The sequence below is a fragment of the Perca fluviatilis genome, chromosome 3, assembly GCF_010015445.1.
Source record: "Perca fluviatilis chromosome 3, GENO_Pfluv_1.0, whole genome shotgun sequence".
NCBI classification, from domain to species: Eukaryota; Metazoa; Chordata; class Actinopteri; order Perciformes; family Percidae; genus Perca; species Perca fluviatilis.
In genome coordinates, this window is record NC_053114.1 from 34698968 (window position 1) to 34716156 (window position 17189).

The 17189-nt window shown below is 43.2% G+C and overlaps 2 protein-coding genes across 10 annotated transcripts in view; one reads left to right on the forward strand and one right to left on the reverse strand.

The window, feature by feature from the left end:
• Positions 1-200: 200 nt before the first annotated feature.
• On the forward strand, positions 201-6958 carry ubl7b (ubiquitin-like 7b (bone marrow stromal cell-derived)). 5 transcript variants are annotated; one of them, XM_039796107.1, is made up of 11 exons: positions 201-333; positions 830-1010; positions 1146-1265; positions 1377-1462; positions 3419-3503; positions 3959-4016; positions 4138-4271; positions 5205-5254; positions 5349-5525; positions 5728-5841; positions 6573-6958. In XM_039796107.1, the coding sequence occupies exons 2-11, from the start codon at positions 836-838 to the stop codon at positions 6711-6713; spliced, it is 1140 nt and encodes a 379-aa protein (XP_039652041.1). In that variant the 5' UTR covers positions 201-333; positions 830-835; the 3' UTR covers positions 6714-6958. The 5 variants fall into 5 exon arrangements, with proteins under 5 accessions (XP_039652041.1, XP_039652042.1, XP_039652043.1 ...); XM_039796108.1 differs by having other exon boundaries at positions 201-328; XM_039796109.1 differs by having other exon boundaries at positions 219-328; positions 834-1010.
• Positions 6959-13735: 6777 nt separating this feature from the next.
• The window catches only part of zgc:158464 (uncharacterized protein LOC791139 homolog), a 103309-nt gene continuing 99855 nt past the window's right edge, over positions 13736-17189 (reverse strand). For all 5 annotated transcript variants that reach the window (XM_039795116.1, XM_039795118.1, XM_039795117.1 and 2 more), the window contains one exon: positions 13736-17153. In XM_039795116.1, the coding sequence (XP_039651050.1) occupies positions 16967-17153 (187 nt within the window). In that variant the 3' untranslated portion in view covers positions 13736-16966. The remainder of the gene's footprint in view (positions 17154-17189) is intronic.

The window sequence follows — 17189 nt, forward strand, 5'->3', positions numbered from 1 at the left end:
ATGTAGGAAAGAATTATATGTATTGCTCACTCTTTAACAAAACAGAGGTGCGGGCAGTTTGTAATGCTGGGCAGTGATTTAAATAGGCACACAAGTTTTCTCTTTTTCTTAACTGTAAACTGCGACTGTAAAAGTGCCTTACGTGCGTGTTTGTGCGCGCGTGCGAGAGAGAGAGAGAGAGAGAGAGAGAGAGAGAGAAGGGGGGTTAAGGATTGCATACAGTGAAGAACAGAGAAGTAAAAACTCCTTTGTTTGGACAGTGGAAGTAAACGTAACGTAGACCACGTGACTAAAACCAGGAAGGGAATAGAGTGTCAACAATAAAACGGTGAGGTGAGTTTGCGCTTCTTTCACAAACACTACAGTTGTCGTGGCGTTTCTGTTGGACATTTATATTGATGTTATCAAAGGGGTTGTTCTAAACAAGGCATACTGATAGCCAACCTTTCATTTAGCGAATCGGCATGTTTTGTTTTTAGCAACGGCTAAGCAGCTAACCGAGGTTTGCTAACGTAGCTAGCTAGCTAGCCAACTTGTCATGTCAACCTCCCCAAAAAAGATAAAGATGAAGGTGATAATTGTTATTGTAATGTTATTCGTCTAACGTTTATTTTCTATAGTGTGTGGTAACGCTACTGAACAGAAAATAGAAGTGCCATTCTTTTCTCTAATCTTATCTTGAAATGAAAGCATAGTGACATTATAATATAACATCGTAGCTACTTCTAGGCTAGCCTGTGGCCGTCTAGGCAACACCAATAGCTACTGATCAAGTCTGTAGTTACTGTCCACGCCACCATGTTAAGGTTGTGTTCTGTTTGTGTAAAAGGTAGAGATGGCTTCTTCAGACTGGCACCTGTCTTTGAAGCTGGCGAATCGTCCCAAATCCACCTTCCACTTCCCAGACATGATGCCAGGGGATGTTCCACCTGGAGGATACAGAATCGCTACTTTAAAACAACTTGTTGCAGCACAGACCCCAGATTCCATCCCAGATCCTGAACTAATAGGTGTGTTACACCTGCTGTGGCGGTTGACCACAATGTTAGCTGTGAATGAAATGTTTCTGTTTGTGTGCTGTCAGCTTTTGTTGAATACCTCTTGTTATTTGCCCTAAAATTTTTCTATCTCTGTTCCTGTATCAGAACTGGTCCACTGTGGGCGGAAACTTAAGGACGACCTAACTCTGGATGCCTGTGGGATTCAACCGGGATCCACCTTACACATCCTCAAAAAGACTTGGCCAGAGCCAGGGAGCAGCGCAGGTCTGTCTGTTTGTCATTTTCAGTACGGAAATAAATTATATTTTAGCTGTAGGATACTGTAAGTGAAACTGAAAGTCTTAATCTGTGTGTGTGTGTGTATTTCTTTTCTAGAGCCTGTGAACAGAGCAACTGCAGCCAGGGAGTTCAGGGTGTTTCATGCTGCTCTTCACTCTCTCAACTCTGCCTACAGAGACTCGGTGAGTAGAAAAGGCACGCACGCACGCACGCACGCACGCACGCACGCAGCAGCAGCAAGCACAACACTGCCCATGGTGACACCCCTCTCTGCTCCAAAGAGTTTAAATTTTGTTCCATTTGATCTACTTAGGTTTTTAGTTTTAGAACTGTACTTTGAGAGAATGGATCAAATGTGAATTAATAACCTTTTTTGGACAGTCTTTGATACGATATATCAATATTCTGTTACAACTGGAGGGCATAGGTTTAGGTCTTGTGTAGTTTTGTTTTCTTCTATTCAAATACATTCAGACCTGACTTCACAGTATATCTGAAATGCGCCCTGATTGACCTCTTGTGGTCAGATTTAACTTCTCTTCTAATTTAATTATATATGTAGGGAAAATGGGACTGTTGCCTAATACATATTTGAACATTTAGGCTACATTTACATTGCTGCGTTTTGGTTTTTAAGTGGAGTTTTGAGCCAAAAGCGATTTCTGTGCACACGTTTTTAGCTCCAGTAGAAAAGCTAATCTCTGTTTAAACTAACACACCCAAACCCCATATCTCATCAACATTCTCGTATACTGGGCATAAACAGGAGGCAGCGTATACTCCGCCGGTTGCTGGTAGTAGCTTAGTCTCAGAGAACGAGACATCATGACCGATAAGACCCAGTCAGGTAGTGAAACTTTGGCATCCGTGTCAGTGTTGCCAAAGGTCTCCGTTTGCGGCCGTTGAGAATGCAACACAACCCCTCAGATTCCAAACCAAAACGGGTCAGAAGTGATCTCAAAGGTCTCTGGTTTAGAGGCTCTGAAATGCCAGAGCAGTGGGAATGCTAGTTGTAAATGTAGCAAAAGATATTTGTTTTTAAACCAAAACATAGCAATGTACTTGTAGCCTTACACTTGGTCATAAAGCTGGAGAAGAGGGTAGGTGGGATATTGAGTTCATCCTCTCTGCAATCTAGTCTCTAGTGTGTGAATTTGCAATAGGGTTTGGAAGCTTTCTTATGCCTTACACACAGTAAAAAGTTAATTAGGTTGTCTTTCACTGCCGAATGTAGGAATTTATTGGAGTGTTTGCACTATACTCATTTTTGGACACACGCATCCTTGACCTGGAGACTATTTGGCTTGGGTGTTTGGATTTTTCTCTACAGTCACTTGGGTGCCGTCACACCTGTGTTCACAGCTGTTTATCTCTGATTGAATCACCCTAGATCCATTTCAGTGTACGTGTGTGTGCAGGACCCTGGGCCGCTACGAGCTGGTCAAAGATTATCCTCAACAGGAACAGGTTTAGCTATTAAAGGCTGGCAGCTTTCCATGGTGTAAACCTAGTAGATACAAACAGATGAGAAAGGGATAGTTCAGATGGGAATTGGCATATTTTTCTGACATAAACTGGTACGCACTTATCTTGATATTGATCCATGGATGTTGGTACAGATGTGGAAGGCGATACGTGTCAGCACCAGTTTGGGTCGGTTGAAAAAAAAAACCTTTTTAAATCACAACACAGTAGTCAAACAACATGTTAACCATCCTCAGTGCATCTATAGTGTATTCTGATCTGTAATAGAACGATTTTATTTGCTGAGTGATACAGAAATGATTCTGAAACAAACAATAGAATCAAACATGGGTATACACCATCGATGTAATATGTTGTTGACGGTTAAAACGAGCACTGGCATATCTTTATCCAAAGGATCTGCAGATTAACGCCTATACGTTAGATCAGTATCGCCACCAGTGAATATCTCACGCAACCTAATGTCAAATCTGGAATGCACACTAATCATGTATATGGTTAAATAAGTATTGCTTTAGTGATGTAAATAGTAATCAATTACTGGCCGCTACTATTTCTGCAACTATGTCTACCACCACTAGGTTACTATTAATGCTTTCTACTGATGCTGCTGTATTTAAAAATGGGACCTACTGCCTTTTCCCCTCACATAGGTATATAAAATGCTGACAAATAAAGAGTCCCTGGATCAGATCATCGTGGCTACACCAGGGCTCAGGTCAGACCCAGTCGCCCTAGGTAAGACCTGCTGAGTTTTTTTAAAGGTGCTGTAGGTAGGATTGTGAAGATCCAGGACTTAGGACCCTTTCTGCTAAAGCCCAAAACGGTCTCCTAAGCTCCTCCACCCACAAGGGGTAATGAATGCGTGTGCATGAGCAGTGATTGACACGCAGTCAGACACCCACCCTGGCCCTGATTGGTGAATCTGAACTGGGAGCGGTGGATTTTTGCAAATCGCACTACAGGCTGTAGGTGGAGCCAGAGGAGCCGGATTTTTTTTTTTTTTTTTTTTTTAAATACCAGTTTCATATAGTTCTACTGGAACATAGGGTCAGTTTCAGCAAATATGACAGAAAGTTAGTTAGTTTTATAAGTCTTTCCTACTGCATCTTTAATGCTGTTATGCCATCTCATTGTACCGGGCAAATATGTTAATGGTAACATTTCCCCTCACGTCCTTTTTATCTGTTCAGGGGTGCTCCAAGACAAAGATCTCTTCGTGCAGTTCACAGACCCTAACATGCTGGACGTGTGAGTGTGGCTTTTCTTTTGTTATTGGCTCTGATGTGACACATTAATAATAAGTCCAGCACAGACACACGAGTGGAAGGTCATTTAAATCTGCATCTATACTTTTCTGTCGGTTTCGTAGATTGATCAGTTCACACCCAGCCCTCGTTAACGCCATCATCCTGGTCCTGCACTCTGTGGCAGGCAGCATGCCTGCTCAGTCCAGTGCCAGCTCTTCTCGCAACGTCTCTGCCAGTTCTTACAGTGATATGCCAGGTAGGCAAGGACGATGGCGCAGTAAAAATGAAATCTATGACAAGCAAGAGAGGAACACTTATAGTAATAAAGAATTGTTGTTGACAAACTCCAGATATTAACACAACTGATCTGAGGCAGACAATAGTTCAAAGTGATGGTTAGGAGTAATTTCACCCTAGGGTCCTTTGCACCACGACCTTGTTAAAATTATTATACCTTATTTAAATAACACTTGCCTGCTGGCTTCTGCTCTCTGCTGCCGGTAGTTAGACGAGTGCTTCGACGTCTACAAATTACAACACCGAAAAGAGATGCAACAAAAAATATTTATTAATTTAATGATTAAATAAGGTAGTGTCTCCAAACTTACCTCAATTATTAATTGTCTCCTGCTAGTTGTACTACAGCACTTACTTTTAAATATAAGTTAAATTAATAAATATTTTTGTTGTATCTCTTTTCGGTGTTGTAGTTTGTAGATGTCCCTAAGCACTCGTCTTACTGCCGGTAGCAGCAGAGAGCAGAAGCCAGCAGGCAAGTGTTATTTAAATAAACTCCTGGTGTACTTACAAACTTTCCAATCCATCGTTTTATGAGTGCATAACCTATTTGTACTAGTGTAGACGTTTGGTATCATTTTGGGAATTATTAGTGGGGTAATGTACAAGATACACTCTTGGATCCATTAGCGCCTGTACTAAGCTATTCAGCTGATAACGCTAACTCTCCCAATGTTCGATCCAGGTGAAAAAAGCTTCTGGGGGGGGGGGTGTTTGGCTCGAGGTCGTGGTACAAAGGACCCTAGGGTGAAATTACTCCGAACCATCACTTTAATATTTTGATACAATGCAACAGATAACTACTGGCAGTATAGTAAAGTGTACCTTTTTTTTCTGTATCAGTTTTTGTTGCGTTTTCACTACATATGTACAAATCCTTTTTATCCGGCAGGGGGCTTCATGTTTGAGGGCATGTCTGACGATGAGGAAGATTTCCAGTCCGTGAGTCACTCTGCTTGATACTCAACATCAGATATCATATACAGGAAAACTGATGATGCAAGGCTATCTTTCTGTGTCTGATTGTGTGTAACAGGGGAGCCCAGCAGGTCCCTCCAACCGAGCGGGAGGCTCATCGGGATTGCGACCAGTTTCTCTGAGCCACAGTGGAGCGACGGGCCCTCGGCCGATAACGCAGAGCGAGCTGGCGACAGCTTTGGCCCTCGCCAGCACTCCTGACAGCAGTGCGGTCACTCCAACAACTTCAAGCCAGGTGAGATGTATTTCCATTTAGAAAAAGATACACAGACGCATGTATATTCTTTCCTACTTACTTAATAGATACTGTAGAATTGACGCAAGATTAAAATATGACACGTTAAAGACATTTCTTATGTATTGAAAACATGATCTCTGACACATTAATGCAGGTGAATACATTGATGTTTGGATTTTCTTGTCTGCCTTTGATATAGGCGGACCCCTCCAGTGGCGTAGCCCCTATGCCAGCAGGGACCCCAGTCAGTAACGATCTCTTCAGCCAGGCTCTACAGCAAGCTCTGCAAGCCTCCAACATGTCTGCTCTACAGGTGGGGATGTAAACTCGTAGACTAAATCCCACATATACAATTCATGAAGGAGATGTACTTTGAAATATCAAATAATGTTTAAAGTGCTCATATTGTGCTTTTTGGCTTTTCCCCTTTCCTTTATTGTGTTACATATCTTTTTTTGTGCATGTTATAGGTTTATAAAGTGAAAATGCCCAAAGTCCACCCCAAAGGGACTTACCACCTCCAACAGAAAACACTGTTCACAAACTGCTCCAAACAGCTCTAATGTAGTCCAGCCTTTACTTCCGTGACGAACGTGCGTCACTTTGTGACACGTTATAATGCTCGCCTAGCTGCTAGCGTGGCACGCCCTCATGCTCTGCAACGGACTAGCTAGCAGTACTTGCTGCGCGTGTGCGACTCCCAACAAAGATGGTACAGAAGTGAGATGCCTCACTCTGTAGCTAAAACTGAGAGCTCAACACACAGGGTGAAAAGAGGAGCTGCAGCAATGTGCAGTACAACAAATATATGGTGTTTTCTGAAAATTAAATCATGTAAACTTATTCTGGTACAACCTCTAAATACAATTATGAACCTGAAAATGAGCATAATATGAGCACTTTAAATGGTAACTGGCCTGTATTTTTTGGTGGTATTAGTGTAAGGTATACACTGCAGCTGTAAAGTTGTTTATGCAGAGCTTAAACGAGGCAGGAGTAAAAATGATTGGTGCTTATTCAGTGAATGTGTTTTTGTTTTGCTAGGGCCGCTGGCAGTCCCAGATGCAGCAGCTCAGGGACATGGGGATCCAGGATGAGGAGCTAATGCTGAGGGCGCTGCAGGCCACAGATGGTGACATCCAGGCTGCCCTGGAGCTCATATTTGCTGGAGGCCCAGGACTCTGAGCCCGTACCCCACGGACAAAGCCTTTTCTAGAGGAGAGAAAGCAGAACAAAGCTTGTATTTGTGCTGCCCAGACATAATAAATTATGGCTTTACAGACATAAAATATATAGACTCTTTGAATTATTACACTGTTTACGCCATTTAAATACTGTACAGTATCACATCTGAGTTCCACAAATTTCTTTTTCTTTTTCTTATTGATGTGACTAGACTTGTAATAAATGTAATAATGCTTACCTCATCATCTCCTGAGCCTGTCTTCCTGTTATTTAATAGGTGACATTGACCGTAACATACTGCGTTGGTCTAGTCCGTCTAATTTAAATATTTGTTTGCTTCTTGATTGTATAAACATATAATTATAAAAGTTTTGGGTTGCAGTATTAAAATATGGGCCTCATATAGTGCTCTAAAAGCCATTCTGTATTTACCAAACCTGTGTAGTTCATATATTAGTACACTAGATGGCAATGCAGTAGTTTATTTCTATCCAGACGGGATAGTCATCACAAGTCACCCTAGCAGACTTACTGCTTGTTTATTTGCTCTTTCTTCCTCTCCTAAATTTCAAATCCTGCTTTTGATTTGCCCTCTGTTGAACAGTGTTTCATAAATGGTTGTTTTATTTGAAGTTGTGGGTTTTCATATATTTCTTTGTAAAGGCAATATGCTTATACAGCCAGTAACATAAAAAGGAAGTTGCACAGATAAGGTGATAGCTGTATTAACATCCACTGAGATGTTGCTGTGCTTGTTGGAGCATTGTTAACCATTAGCTGAGCACCCCCTTTCTCCCCCCCCTCCCCCCCCAGCCTTATTACAGAAGGCTACATTTGCTTTGTCTCGCTGTCTCCCATCAGGGTATTTTAAGGGAGGACATATTGCGTGCCCCCCTCTGCTACCTACAGTTTTCCATCTACAGTAATTGCCCTGCTTAGTTTTATTACTGCATCTGTGACTGTGACAGCTCAATCAGTGGATTGCCCTTTCATGAGCACAGCACCCAAACAGCGCTTTGTGTCCGTCTGTCCCCATTACCGTTTTATATGCATGCACACCTGCGGGCAATTTTCCCCTCCAACTGGCTCCAAGGGTATTTTAAAAAACAAAGCATTTCCACTGTGCTGAAGGAACCAGTGTCATAGTTCCAACAAAACAATAGTGAATGAAAGTGTCATTGTCTTTCTAGCAAATAAAAAAAAAGAGACTGCCTGTCTAGATAAACAAGTGGAATTTTAAACCCAGCCGGAGTAATGTGGAATAGTTTTGCATTGATTTCCATTAAGACATGTTTTTCTGTACTTCTGATGCTAGTAAGCTGTGAAGTCAGTCCGTGGAATGTGTTGCACGCACTTTACAGTAGTGTATTGTTTCTGTTTACTGTTATTATGCCAAGCCTTTCATCACAAGCATCATAACTGCAGCTTTCAGGACATTCTAAACGATTTACTGTGGAAAATCATGTGAAATTGTCATGGAGACACTCCATGGTGTGCGAAATGCCGCCACATATGATATAAAAAGCAATTATTGCCCACCATATTTAGGTCCCTTTTGTTAGTCAGCTGTGAGAGTAGTATTGACAATATGTAATCTCTTGTCTGATATTAAATCCTATATATCCACCCTTATGTCAAAAAAGAACAGAAATTGCAATACACTTGAACTGAAAAGTATTGTTTGCACCTGTCGACTCTTTCAAAACCTCTTCATCATTGTAAGAACTGGCTAAAAATCTATGTATTCTGCTAAAATTATAGGAATAAAGATGACAGGGTAGCAAAATATTTTTGGAAAATCCAACACTTCTTTTTTTTTTATGGCAGCTGTATTGCACCTGCTGGTGGCACACTCCGTCACAAGTGAACCACCAACTTTGAAGATCTCAGAGGGAGCAGAATTAATTAAAAAACACACTGTTATTTCTCAGCCCCTGGCTGAGCGCCGCTACTTTGGAGTTTACCCCGGTGGACGAGAGGGTCGCCTCACTACGCTTGCGGGTTGTAGGGGCATGGGGCTCCAGTGGGGGACTCCATTGTTCTGCTGAGGGACTTCAACGTGCACGTGGGCAATGATGGAGACACATGGAGAGGCGTGATTGGGAGGAGCGGCCTCCCTGATCTAAACCAGAGTGGCTATTTGTTGTTGGACTTCTGTGCTAGTCATGGATTGTCTATAACAAATACCATGTTCGAACATAGGAATGCTCTTAAGTGTATTTGGTACCAGAGCACCCTAGGCCAAAGGTCAATGATTGATTTTATAATCGTTTCATCTGATCTGAGGCCGCATGTTTTGGACATTCGGGTGAAGAGAGGGGAGGAGCTGTCAACCGATCACCATCTGGTGGTGAGTTGGGTCAGGGGGTGGGGGAAGACTCTGGACAGACCTGGTAAGCCCAAACGGGTAGTGCGGGTAAATTGGGAACGTCTGGAGGAGGCCCCTGTCCGACAGACTTTCAACTCAGGCTGGGGCATTGAACCCGAGTGGACAATGTTCAAAGTTTCCATTGCTGAAGCTGCGGCGAGGAGCTGTGGTCTTAGGGTCTTAGGTGCCTCAAGGGGCGGTAACCCATGAACACCGTGGTGGACACCGGTGGTCAGGGAAGCCGTCCGACTGAAGAAGGAGTCTTTCAGGGATATGTTATCCCAGAGGACTCTGGAGGCAGTTGCAGGGTACCGAAGGGCCCGAAGGGCTGCAGCCTCTGCCGTGAAAGAGGCAAAGCAGCGGGTGTGGGAGAAGTTTGAAGAAGACATGGAGAAAGACTTTCGGTCGGCACCAAGGTGCTTCTGGAAAACTGTTCGTCACCTCAGGAGGGGGAAGCGGGGAACCATCCAAGCTGTGTACAGTAAGGATGGGACACTGTTGACCTCAACTGAGGAGGTAATAGGGTGGTGGAAGGAGCACTTTGACAAACTCCTGAATCCGACTAATATGCCCTCTATGTTAGAGGCAGAGCTGGATGATGATGGGGGATCGTTGTCAATTTCCCTGGTGGAAGTCACTGATGTAGTCAAACAACTCCACAGTGGCAAAGCCCTTGGGATTGATGAGATCCGTCCAGAAATGCTCAAGGCTCTTGGTGTGGAGGGGCTGTCCTGGTTGACACGCCTCTTCAACATTGCATGGAAGTCTGGGACAGTGCCAAAGGAGTGGCAGACCGGGGTGGTGGTTCCCCTTTTTAAAAAGGGGGACCAGAGGGTGTGTGCCAATTACAGGGGTATCACACTTCTCAACCTCCCTGGTAAAGTCTACTCCAAGGGTTCGGCCGATAGTCGAACCTCAGATTGAAGAGGAAACGTCACAGGATTCCGTCCTGATTGTGGAACAACGGACCAGATCTTTACTCTCAAAGGATCCTGGAGGGAGCCTGGGAGTATGCCCATCCGGTCTACGTGTGTTTCGTGGATTTGGAAAAGGCGTATGACCGGGTTCCCCGGGAGATACTGTGGGAGGTGCTGTGGGAGTATGGGGTGAGGGGGTCTCTTCTCAGGGCCATCCAATCTCTGTATGACCAAAGTGAGAGCTGTGTCCGGGTTCTCGGCAGTAAGTCGGACTCGTTTCAGGTGAGGGTTGGCCTCCTCCGTCACCAATCCTGTTTGTAATATTTATGGACAGGATATCAAGACGTAGTCGGGGTGGGGAGGGGTTTCAGTTCGGTGGGCTGGGGATCTCATCGCTGCTCTTTGCAGATGATGTGGTCCTGATGGCATCATTGGCCTGTGACCTTCAGCATTCAATGGATCGGTTCGCAGCCGAGTGTTGGGATGAGGATCAGCACCTCTAAATCTGAGGCCATGGTTCTCAGCAGGAAACCGATGGAGTGCTTACTCCAGGTAGGGAATGAGTCCTTACCCCAAGTGAAGGAGTTCAAGTACCTTGGGGTTTTGTTCGTGAGTGAGGGGACAATGGAGCCGGAGATTGGTCGGAGAATCGGCGCAGCGGGTGCGGTATTACATTCAATTTATCGCAAGGCAAAAGCTCTCAATCTACCGGTCAGTTTTCGTTCCTACCCTCACCTATGGTCATGAAGGCTGGGTCATGACCGAAAGAACTAGATCCAGGGTACAAGCGGCCGAAATGGGTTTCCTCAGGAGGGTGGCTGGCGTCTCCCTTAGAGATAGGGTGAGAAGCTCAGTCATCCGTGAGGAGCTCGGAGTAGAGCCGCTGCTCCGCCGTCGAAAGGAGCCAGTTGAGGTGGTTCGGGCATCTGGTAAGGATGCCCCCTAGGCGCCTCCCTAGGGAGGTGTTCCAGGCACGTCCAGCTGGGAGGAGGCCTCGGGGAAGACCCAGGACTAGGTGGAGGGATTATATCTCCAATCTGGCCTGGGAACGCCTCAGGATCCCCCAGTCGGAGCTGGTTAATGTGGCTCGGGAAAGGGAAGTTTGGGGTCCCCTGCTGGAGCTGCTCCCCACGTGACCCGACACCGGATAAGCGGAAGAAGATGGATGGATGGACTGTTATTTCTCTTTTTCTTTCTATTTCCACCTATAATTTTTTAGATCAATATAGTCCGTCTTCGTTGAGCCTTGCCACAGTTATCACAGAGTGCCTAAGCCACACTTGCCAAGCCAAAAAGGTTTTGAATAGCTGTGCGACTGTGTTATTTCCATTTTCAAGTGTTACCAAATGACACTGCGGTGGATGCATATCTGTGAGAAAATAAAAGCCCTCTTCTGAGCAGGAAAATGGCTTAAACAACTGGAAATATGACTTCCTAATGAATCAAGCCTGGAGCTTTGAAGCTGGCACAAATCTGCCCAATTACTCCCACGGTGACCTGGGATTCAGGTAATGAGCAAGGTTCTGCAGCGTGCCATTATAGGCAATATGTTAAACCAGTAGAAATCATCAATGCCAGAGCTTTGGAAATGATGTAAAAGCTCCTCTAATCAAGCCTTCACAGACAAGCAGAACAATACGCTCACTATTCTCTCCAGATGAAATCCTCTGACCTGGCAGAGGAGGTGGGAAGGAAAGAGTTGGTATAATGCCCTCCGTCCGCTTTTGTCTTTCTGAAAGGAGGCAACTCATGTGTTATTAACATAAGGTCTGTTACCTGAGATTGCTTTCTGTCTGGCGTGACTGAGCGGAATATGAAATGAGCTTCTGATGGACACAAGGCCATTATATCCCCTTGTGGGCCATTCATTGCTTTCAAGCCATGCTTTTATTCTTCCCCTTCTTCTTCAGCACTCTTTTTGTCCACAAAAGCGTCTTTGATGCAATTTATCCCAGGTGCTTTAACCCTTGATGGAGCTTCTATAGAGGAAAATAGAGCTGCTACAGAGGAAGAGGCAAAGATCAGCATAAACCACTGGGAGAAACTTTAAATAGCAACTGTTTTGTCTGAAGGCGTGGATTTGAAAAAAAACAACTACTGAACCTGAAATGACATTTGAAATTGAAATTTGCTGATTCATTTGGTGCATAAGCATGTGTGTAGACAGTGCTGGGTATTGAAAAATGTCTTATCATTTTTTTTTTATAGATTATTTTTTGGGCTTCTCTGCCTTTAATGGATAGGACAGCTAGACAAGAAAGGGGAGAGAGAGGGGGAAGACATGCAGGAAATTGTCACAGGTCGGACTCGAACCCTGGACCTCTGCGTCGAGGTACAAACCCCTATGTCCATGTGCTCCTGCTCTACCCACTGAGCAAACCCCGGCCACTATCTTATAATTTTTAATGTAGAAATGTGCATGGCCATTTCACAAGAACAGTGGCCAAATAGCTAATAAAATGCAATAATGTGTATTGTATTATAAAAATGTCCACTATTACAAACAGACGAATGTTGCTGCAAACTGTTTCACAGTCAGAGCCACATAGAGAAGTCCTTGACTTGAGGTGGCTGTGAATGTTCAGTTTCCTTTCATCAACTCCCTGCCTTTGCTCTGCCAGATGTTTTGTTGCCAAAATGTGCTGTGTAAAAAAGTTTTTTGCTGTCACAATGCAACTGTTCTGAAAGGGATTTTAGGGTAAGGGATTAGAAATTACCTTCAACAGAAATGACTGCTGGACTCTGAGCAATTTGATTTACATGTAGCAGTATCACCTCAGTGGGTGTGATAGCTTCTAAGTGTCGTAGTCATGTGTCTAGCTGAAAAGTATCCACAATCACAGAAAAGAATGCAGTGCAAAAAGTACAATTTATGCATGGATAATATGATAGAAGCAAATAAAAAAATCACACCATTGTTGTTGTTGTAGTAGTAGCAAAGCATCCATAAAACATGGATTTGCTGGTATTTATAGAGTTATGTAATTCGGAACTAATCATAGGGAAAATAGAGACATTGTTCAGTTGATAGTTAAAATATTTGCTAACATAGCCTAGGCAGTCTTTTTGTCAGTGCTCAGAAGGTCATCTGAATACGCAACCATATAACCATATCTATAGGCAAGCATACAATTCAACAAATATAGAGAATTAAGTTTTCAACAATTAATTAAAATGAAATTAATATTACTTGGCTTTAAATTGGACCTTTTTTAAAATTATTTATTTTACACCTTTTCTATAATTAATGCCCAACCAGAGGGTTCTTCCAGGAAATTCTTAGAAAATGATGGTCCTCTAAATCTGTTACTAACTTGAGGCAAAGACTTTCTTCAAATGCCAAGAATCATATAGGATTTACACTTCATTAAATTGACAATATGCAAAGGTGTGATTGCTGGAAGCAGGAAAATATGGATAGGAAATATGGACTAGCAAGCTTTGGACCGATACACATCAAGCAAATGCTTCTGGAATGAACAACGGAGTGAAAAAATAATATTACAGGACTGTGCTACAAAGTGGATCAATAGAGGACAACAAGTGCTGGATTACTGGCTTGATAATCGCTCCAGCTTTCTGTCCTTGACTCAAACAATGGTAGCTCTCTTATTTGTCATAGGACTTCACCATGGTAACTGGTGCTGTCGAAGATACAGGAAGGGGCTAGATTTCCTTTGCTAAATAATTATGTGTTTGAAAAAAAAAAAAAAAAAAAAGATCACTGAAACATTATATCACACTTTAACTCATAAACCCAATTTTATTTATTTTTGAACCTTGATGCCTCTATGTCCCCATACAATACATTCAGTATATACATTTGGCCATGAGGGACTGTACAGAGATAGGTTATAGTAGTGCATACATACGTGGCACGAAAATGTACACAAAGGAAACTCATACATGCCACTTTACCTCAGTAAAGTGATCCACACGAGGCAAGTCAATGGCTGATGGTTGCTTACACACACACACACACACACACATACACACACACACACACATTAAGACACTTCTGAGGGAAGAGAAGGGCTCTTTCAGGTTCTCATAATAGAAATATACGAATGTGTGTCTGCTGATTGCAGCAAATCCCTCCCCGTCAGAACACCTTCTCCTCTGTCTCCCCCTTATTCTCATTTTCCCTTTTTTTTTCTTCCAAAGCTAAGGCCTCTCTCTAGGCAGTGTGGCCGTCGTATGCAGGCTCTTTCCTATAGTGGACTAATACTCATCAGCAGCAGTAACTAAATAAAGAGCCTCACTGTCAACATTTCATCACTTAGACAGGGAACATTTAGAACATAAAGGATACATCACACATATAGTTTATTTCATTTGCATTTCTTCTTAGGATATATTCTCTCAAGGAAATACATAGGTCCAAATCGACAACATGCTATTTCTTAATAAAGCTGCAGAGGTTGTCTTATCACACGAACAGACACCCTCATATGGCATACTTAATCTGAGGACAGCAACATCTGTCTGCTAACTTACTGCACCAACAAAATAAACATCTGTTATACATCCCACTTTCTGCAATCTATTATCTTTAACTAATCAGGTCATTTTGCTGATTACATCTCTTCCTGGTGGACATTTTGTACCATCATATTGGTCATAAACATTTGGTGGAGGCACACACTCCAATCATTTTTCCTTCAATGACTGCAGTTCAGAGTTGCATAGCACACAGAGCGTAGATATAGCCAAAGCCAAAATGTATTTGACTTAGTATATAAAGTGGTCATGCTCGCTTAAGTCAGTTTATAATTCCTTAGTGTCAGTCATTTTCAGCTTGGACCAAAGCCCCCCTCCCCAAATTTCCATTTTTACTTGGATTTGCTCATTTAACCACAACATTTTGCAACTCATAAGACTGACAAAGGTTTCCTCTGAAGAGGCAGTTTGTCACAAATCATTAGACTCCGCTTCTTGTAACTGGTCAGCGATATTTAATGCTGCTGTGGGCTGAAATATTATTGGTTCTGTTACAATAAACTACAGAGAGCAGACCACAAGACAGACATGACATTTCTAGGAGTTGCTGAAATAAAATGTGGTTAATGAGAAAATACAAGAAGAAATTTAAATGTCATGGGGCTGAATTCTAGTTTCTTGAGTTCAGGGGAGAAAAAAAAAAAAAGGTACTGACAACCAAAGAGGTTCAAGCAAGGGCTGCCAGTTTGTACCAGCAGGGTCAAAAACACACCGGAACTCAGAAAGTCTGTGCACAAATTCTCGTGTGCATACATATACCGTACACATGTTGGACACAAGCATGCTCACTCACATTTGCACATGAATAAACATCTGGTAGTGAAGGGTAGATGATAGAGAGATTTTAATGCCAAGTGGAAGCATGACAGAATGAAGGTAAGTGTTTTTTCTGGTTCGGACAGGCTGCGCTGCGATTGGTCCGAGGGAGAATATGTGATCGTCTCTCACGCGATGCTTGACAACCCCGTTGGTCAGGAGACGCCATGACTCACGTCTCAGAGTCAGGACACCGAGGCAAACGTGCATTTAGCGGAACTTGAAACAACAAAAATGCAAAGCACCACAGTAAAAGAGGCTGGAGTAGTCCCAAAAAACACGATCACATCGGCACAGAACAATGAGGGCGAGGGGGCCGACGGGCCATCACAAAGGAGTAACACATCAGTAATAATTACCCCAGAATAAATTACAGTCACAGAACAATCGTTAAAAGCAGAACTGGAAATCAGCTGATCTAGCGGACTGATTTGACCCATGCATTATAAGGCATTAACCAAACATTTGTTACTGACATCACACAGTATCATATTAGTGACTATACATACAATTGCTGATCTGGAAAATCTGCTTGTGTTTTCATAAAAAAAAAAAACTTGGATTAACTTTATTCAAAAAATCATATTACTAAAACCGATGAAGCAATTTTAAGGGAATTGGGAATGTTGAAGGGAGAGCAGATCGATGTCTGCAATCCCATTGTACCTATTGATCTGCAGATGGGCGAATGAAATTGATTTTCTGAGGTAGACAATGCAGACATATTTCATTCTCCCGATGCAAAGCCATTTTAAGGAGGGGTAGCGGGGCTAATTTGGTCCATTTGGACAGTCTCTGGTCTCTAGCCTCAGCCAATTGTACTGTGTCAGATGGGTTGACCCATCCATCATGATCTCCTGCCTGTCTCACCACTATGGTACTTACACTGTCATTGGTGTGAGACACCCACTCAGTGATGGATAGCAGACAGCATGCACTATGACAAGATAGAGAGATCAGTCTGCACTGCTCACAGGCCTGCTATTCCCATGCAGCTGGGGACACACCATTCATACAAGGCCAGTTTATTCAATATCCCGACCACTGTATGGGGCCCATGAGGACAATTTACCTCAACATGCCTCATAAATGTCTCTTCCCTTACACAGCTCCTACAATCTTCAAGTCCCCTTACGAACAATTACAGTATCAACAGAGCCTAACCAAATGAGCAAAGTCAAACAAACTTGTCCATACCTAATTTTTCATGATGTGCACTCTTTTCAGAAAAAGGTACAACATATTATAATTAAAGGTACACCCCAGTGACAAATGTTTAATTGTTGTACCTTTCTTTTTCTTTGAGTGTTAAGTGCTAAGGGAAATCAGCTCAAGAATCAATGAAATGATGTTCAACAGATAGTCAGTCTGTGATGTAATGAAGTTGGTGTTTGTCATAAATACAATAAAATAAAATAATAAAGACTTCTGCAACACTGAGTCTGTATGTGTAAGATAGTATGCAGTAGGCCTTCAAAAACAGGTCTGGAATCTGTTGGCCAGTGAGGTGAGTCAGGATCAGCAGTTTTGGGATGCCACTGTTCATCTTCCCATGAGCTTAATGGGCTCTGTCCAGAGGGACAGGAAGCTTGGAGCCATAGGGTGGCCCAGTGGGTGCTGCAGGGGCCGACGCCTGCAGGGGACCCAGAGCACTATAGTGTCCTGATGGCTACAGGGTAGAGCAGGGACATGTGTTCGGCACCCTTGATGGGCAGCTTGCGGCTGGAGTAGAAATGGATTATCTCAGGCACGCTGTCAAAAGGGCAGCTGTTCTGGCCCAGGATGTACTTGTTCTCCTTCGTCCGTGACAGCTTCATGTGCATGAAGCCCTGGCTGCTTCTGGGGACAGAAGAAGACAAAAGAGAGAGAGGCCGA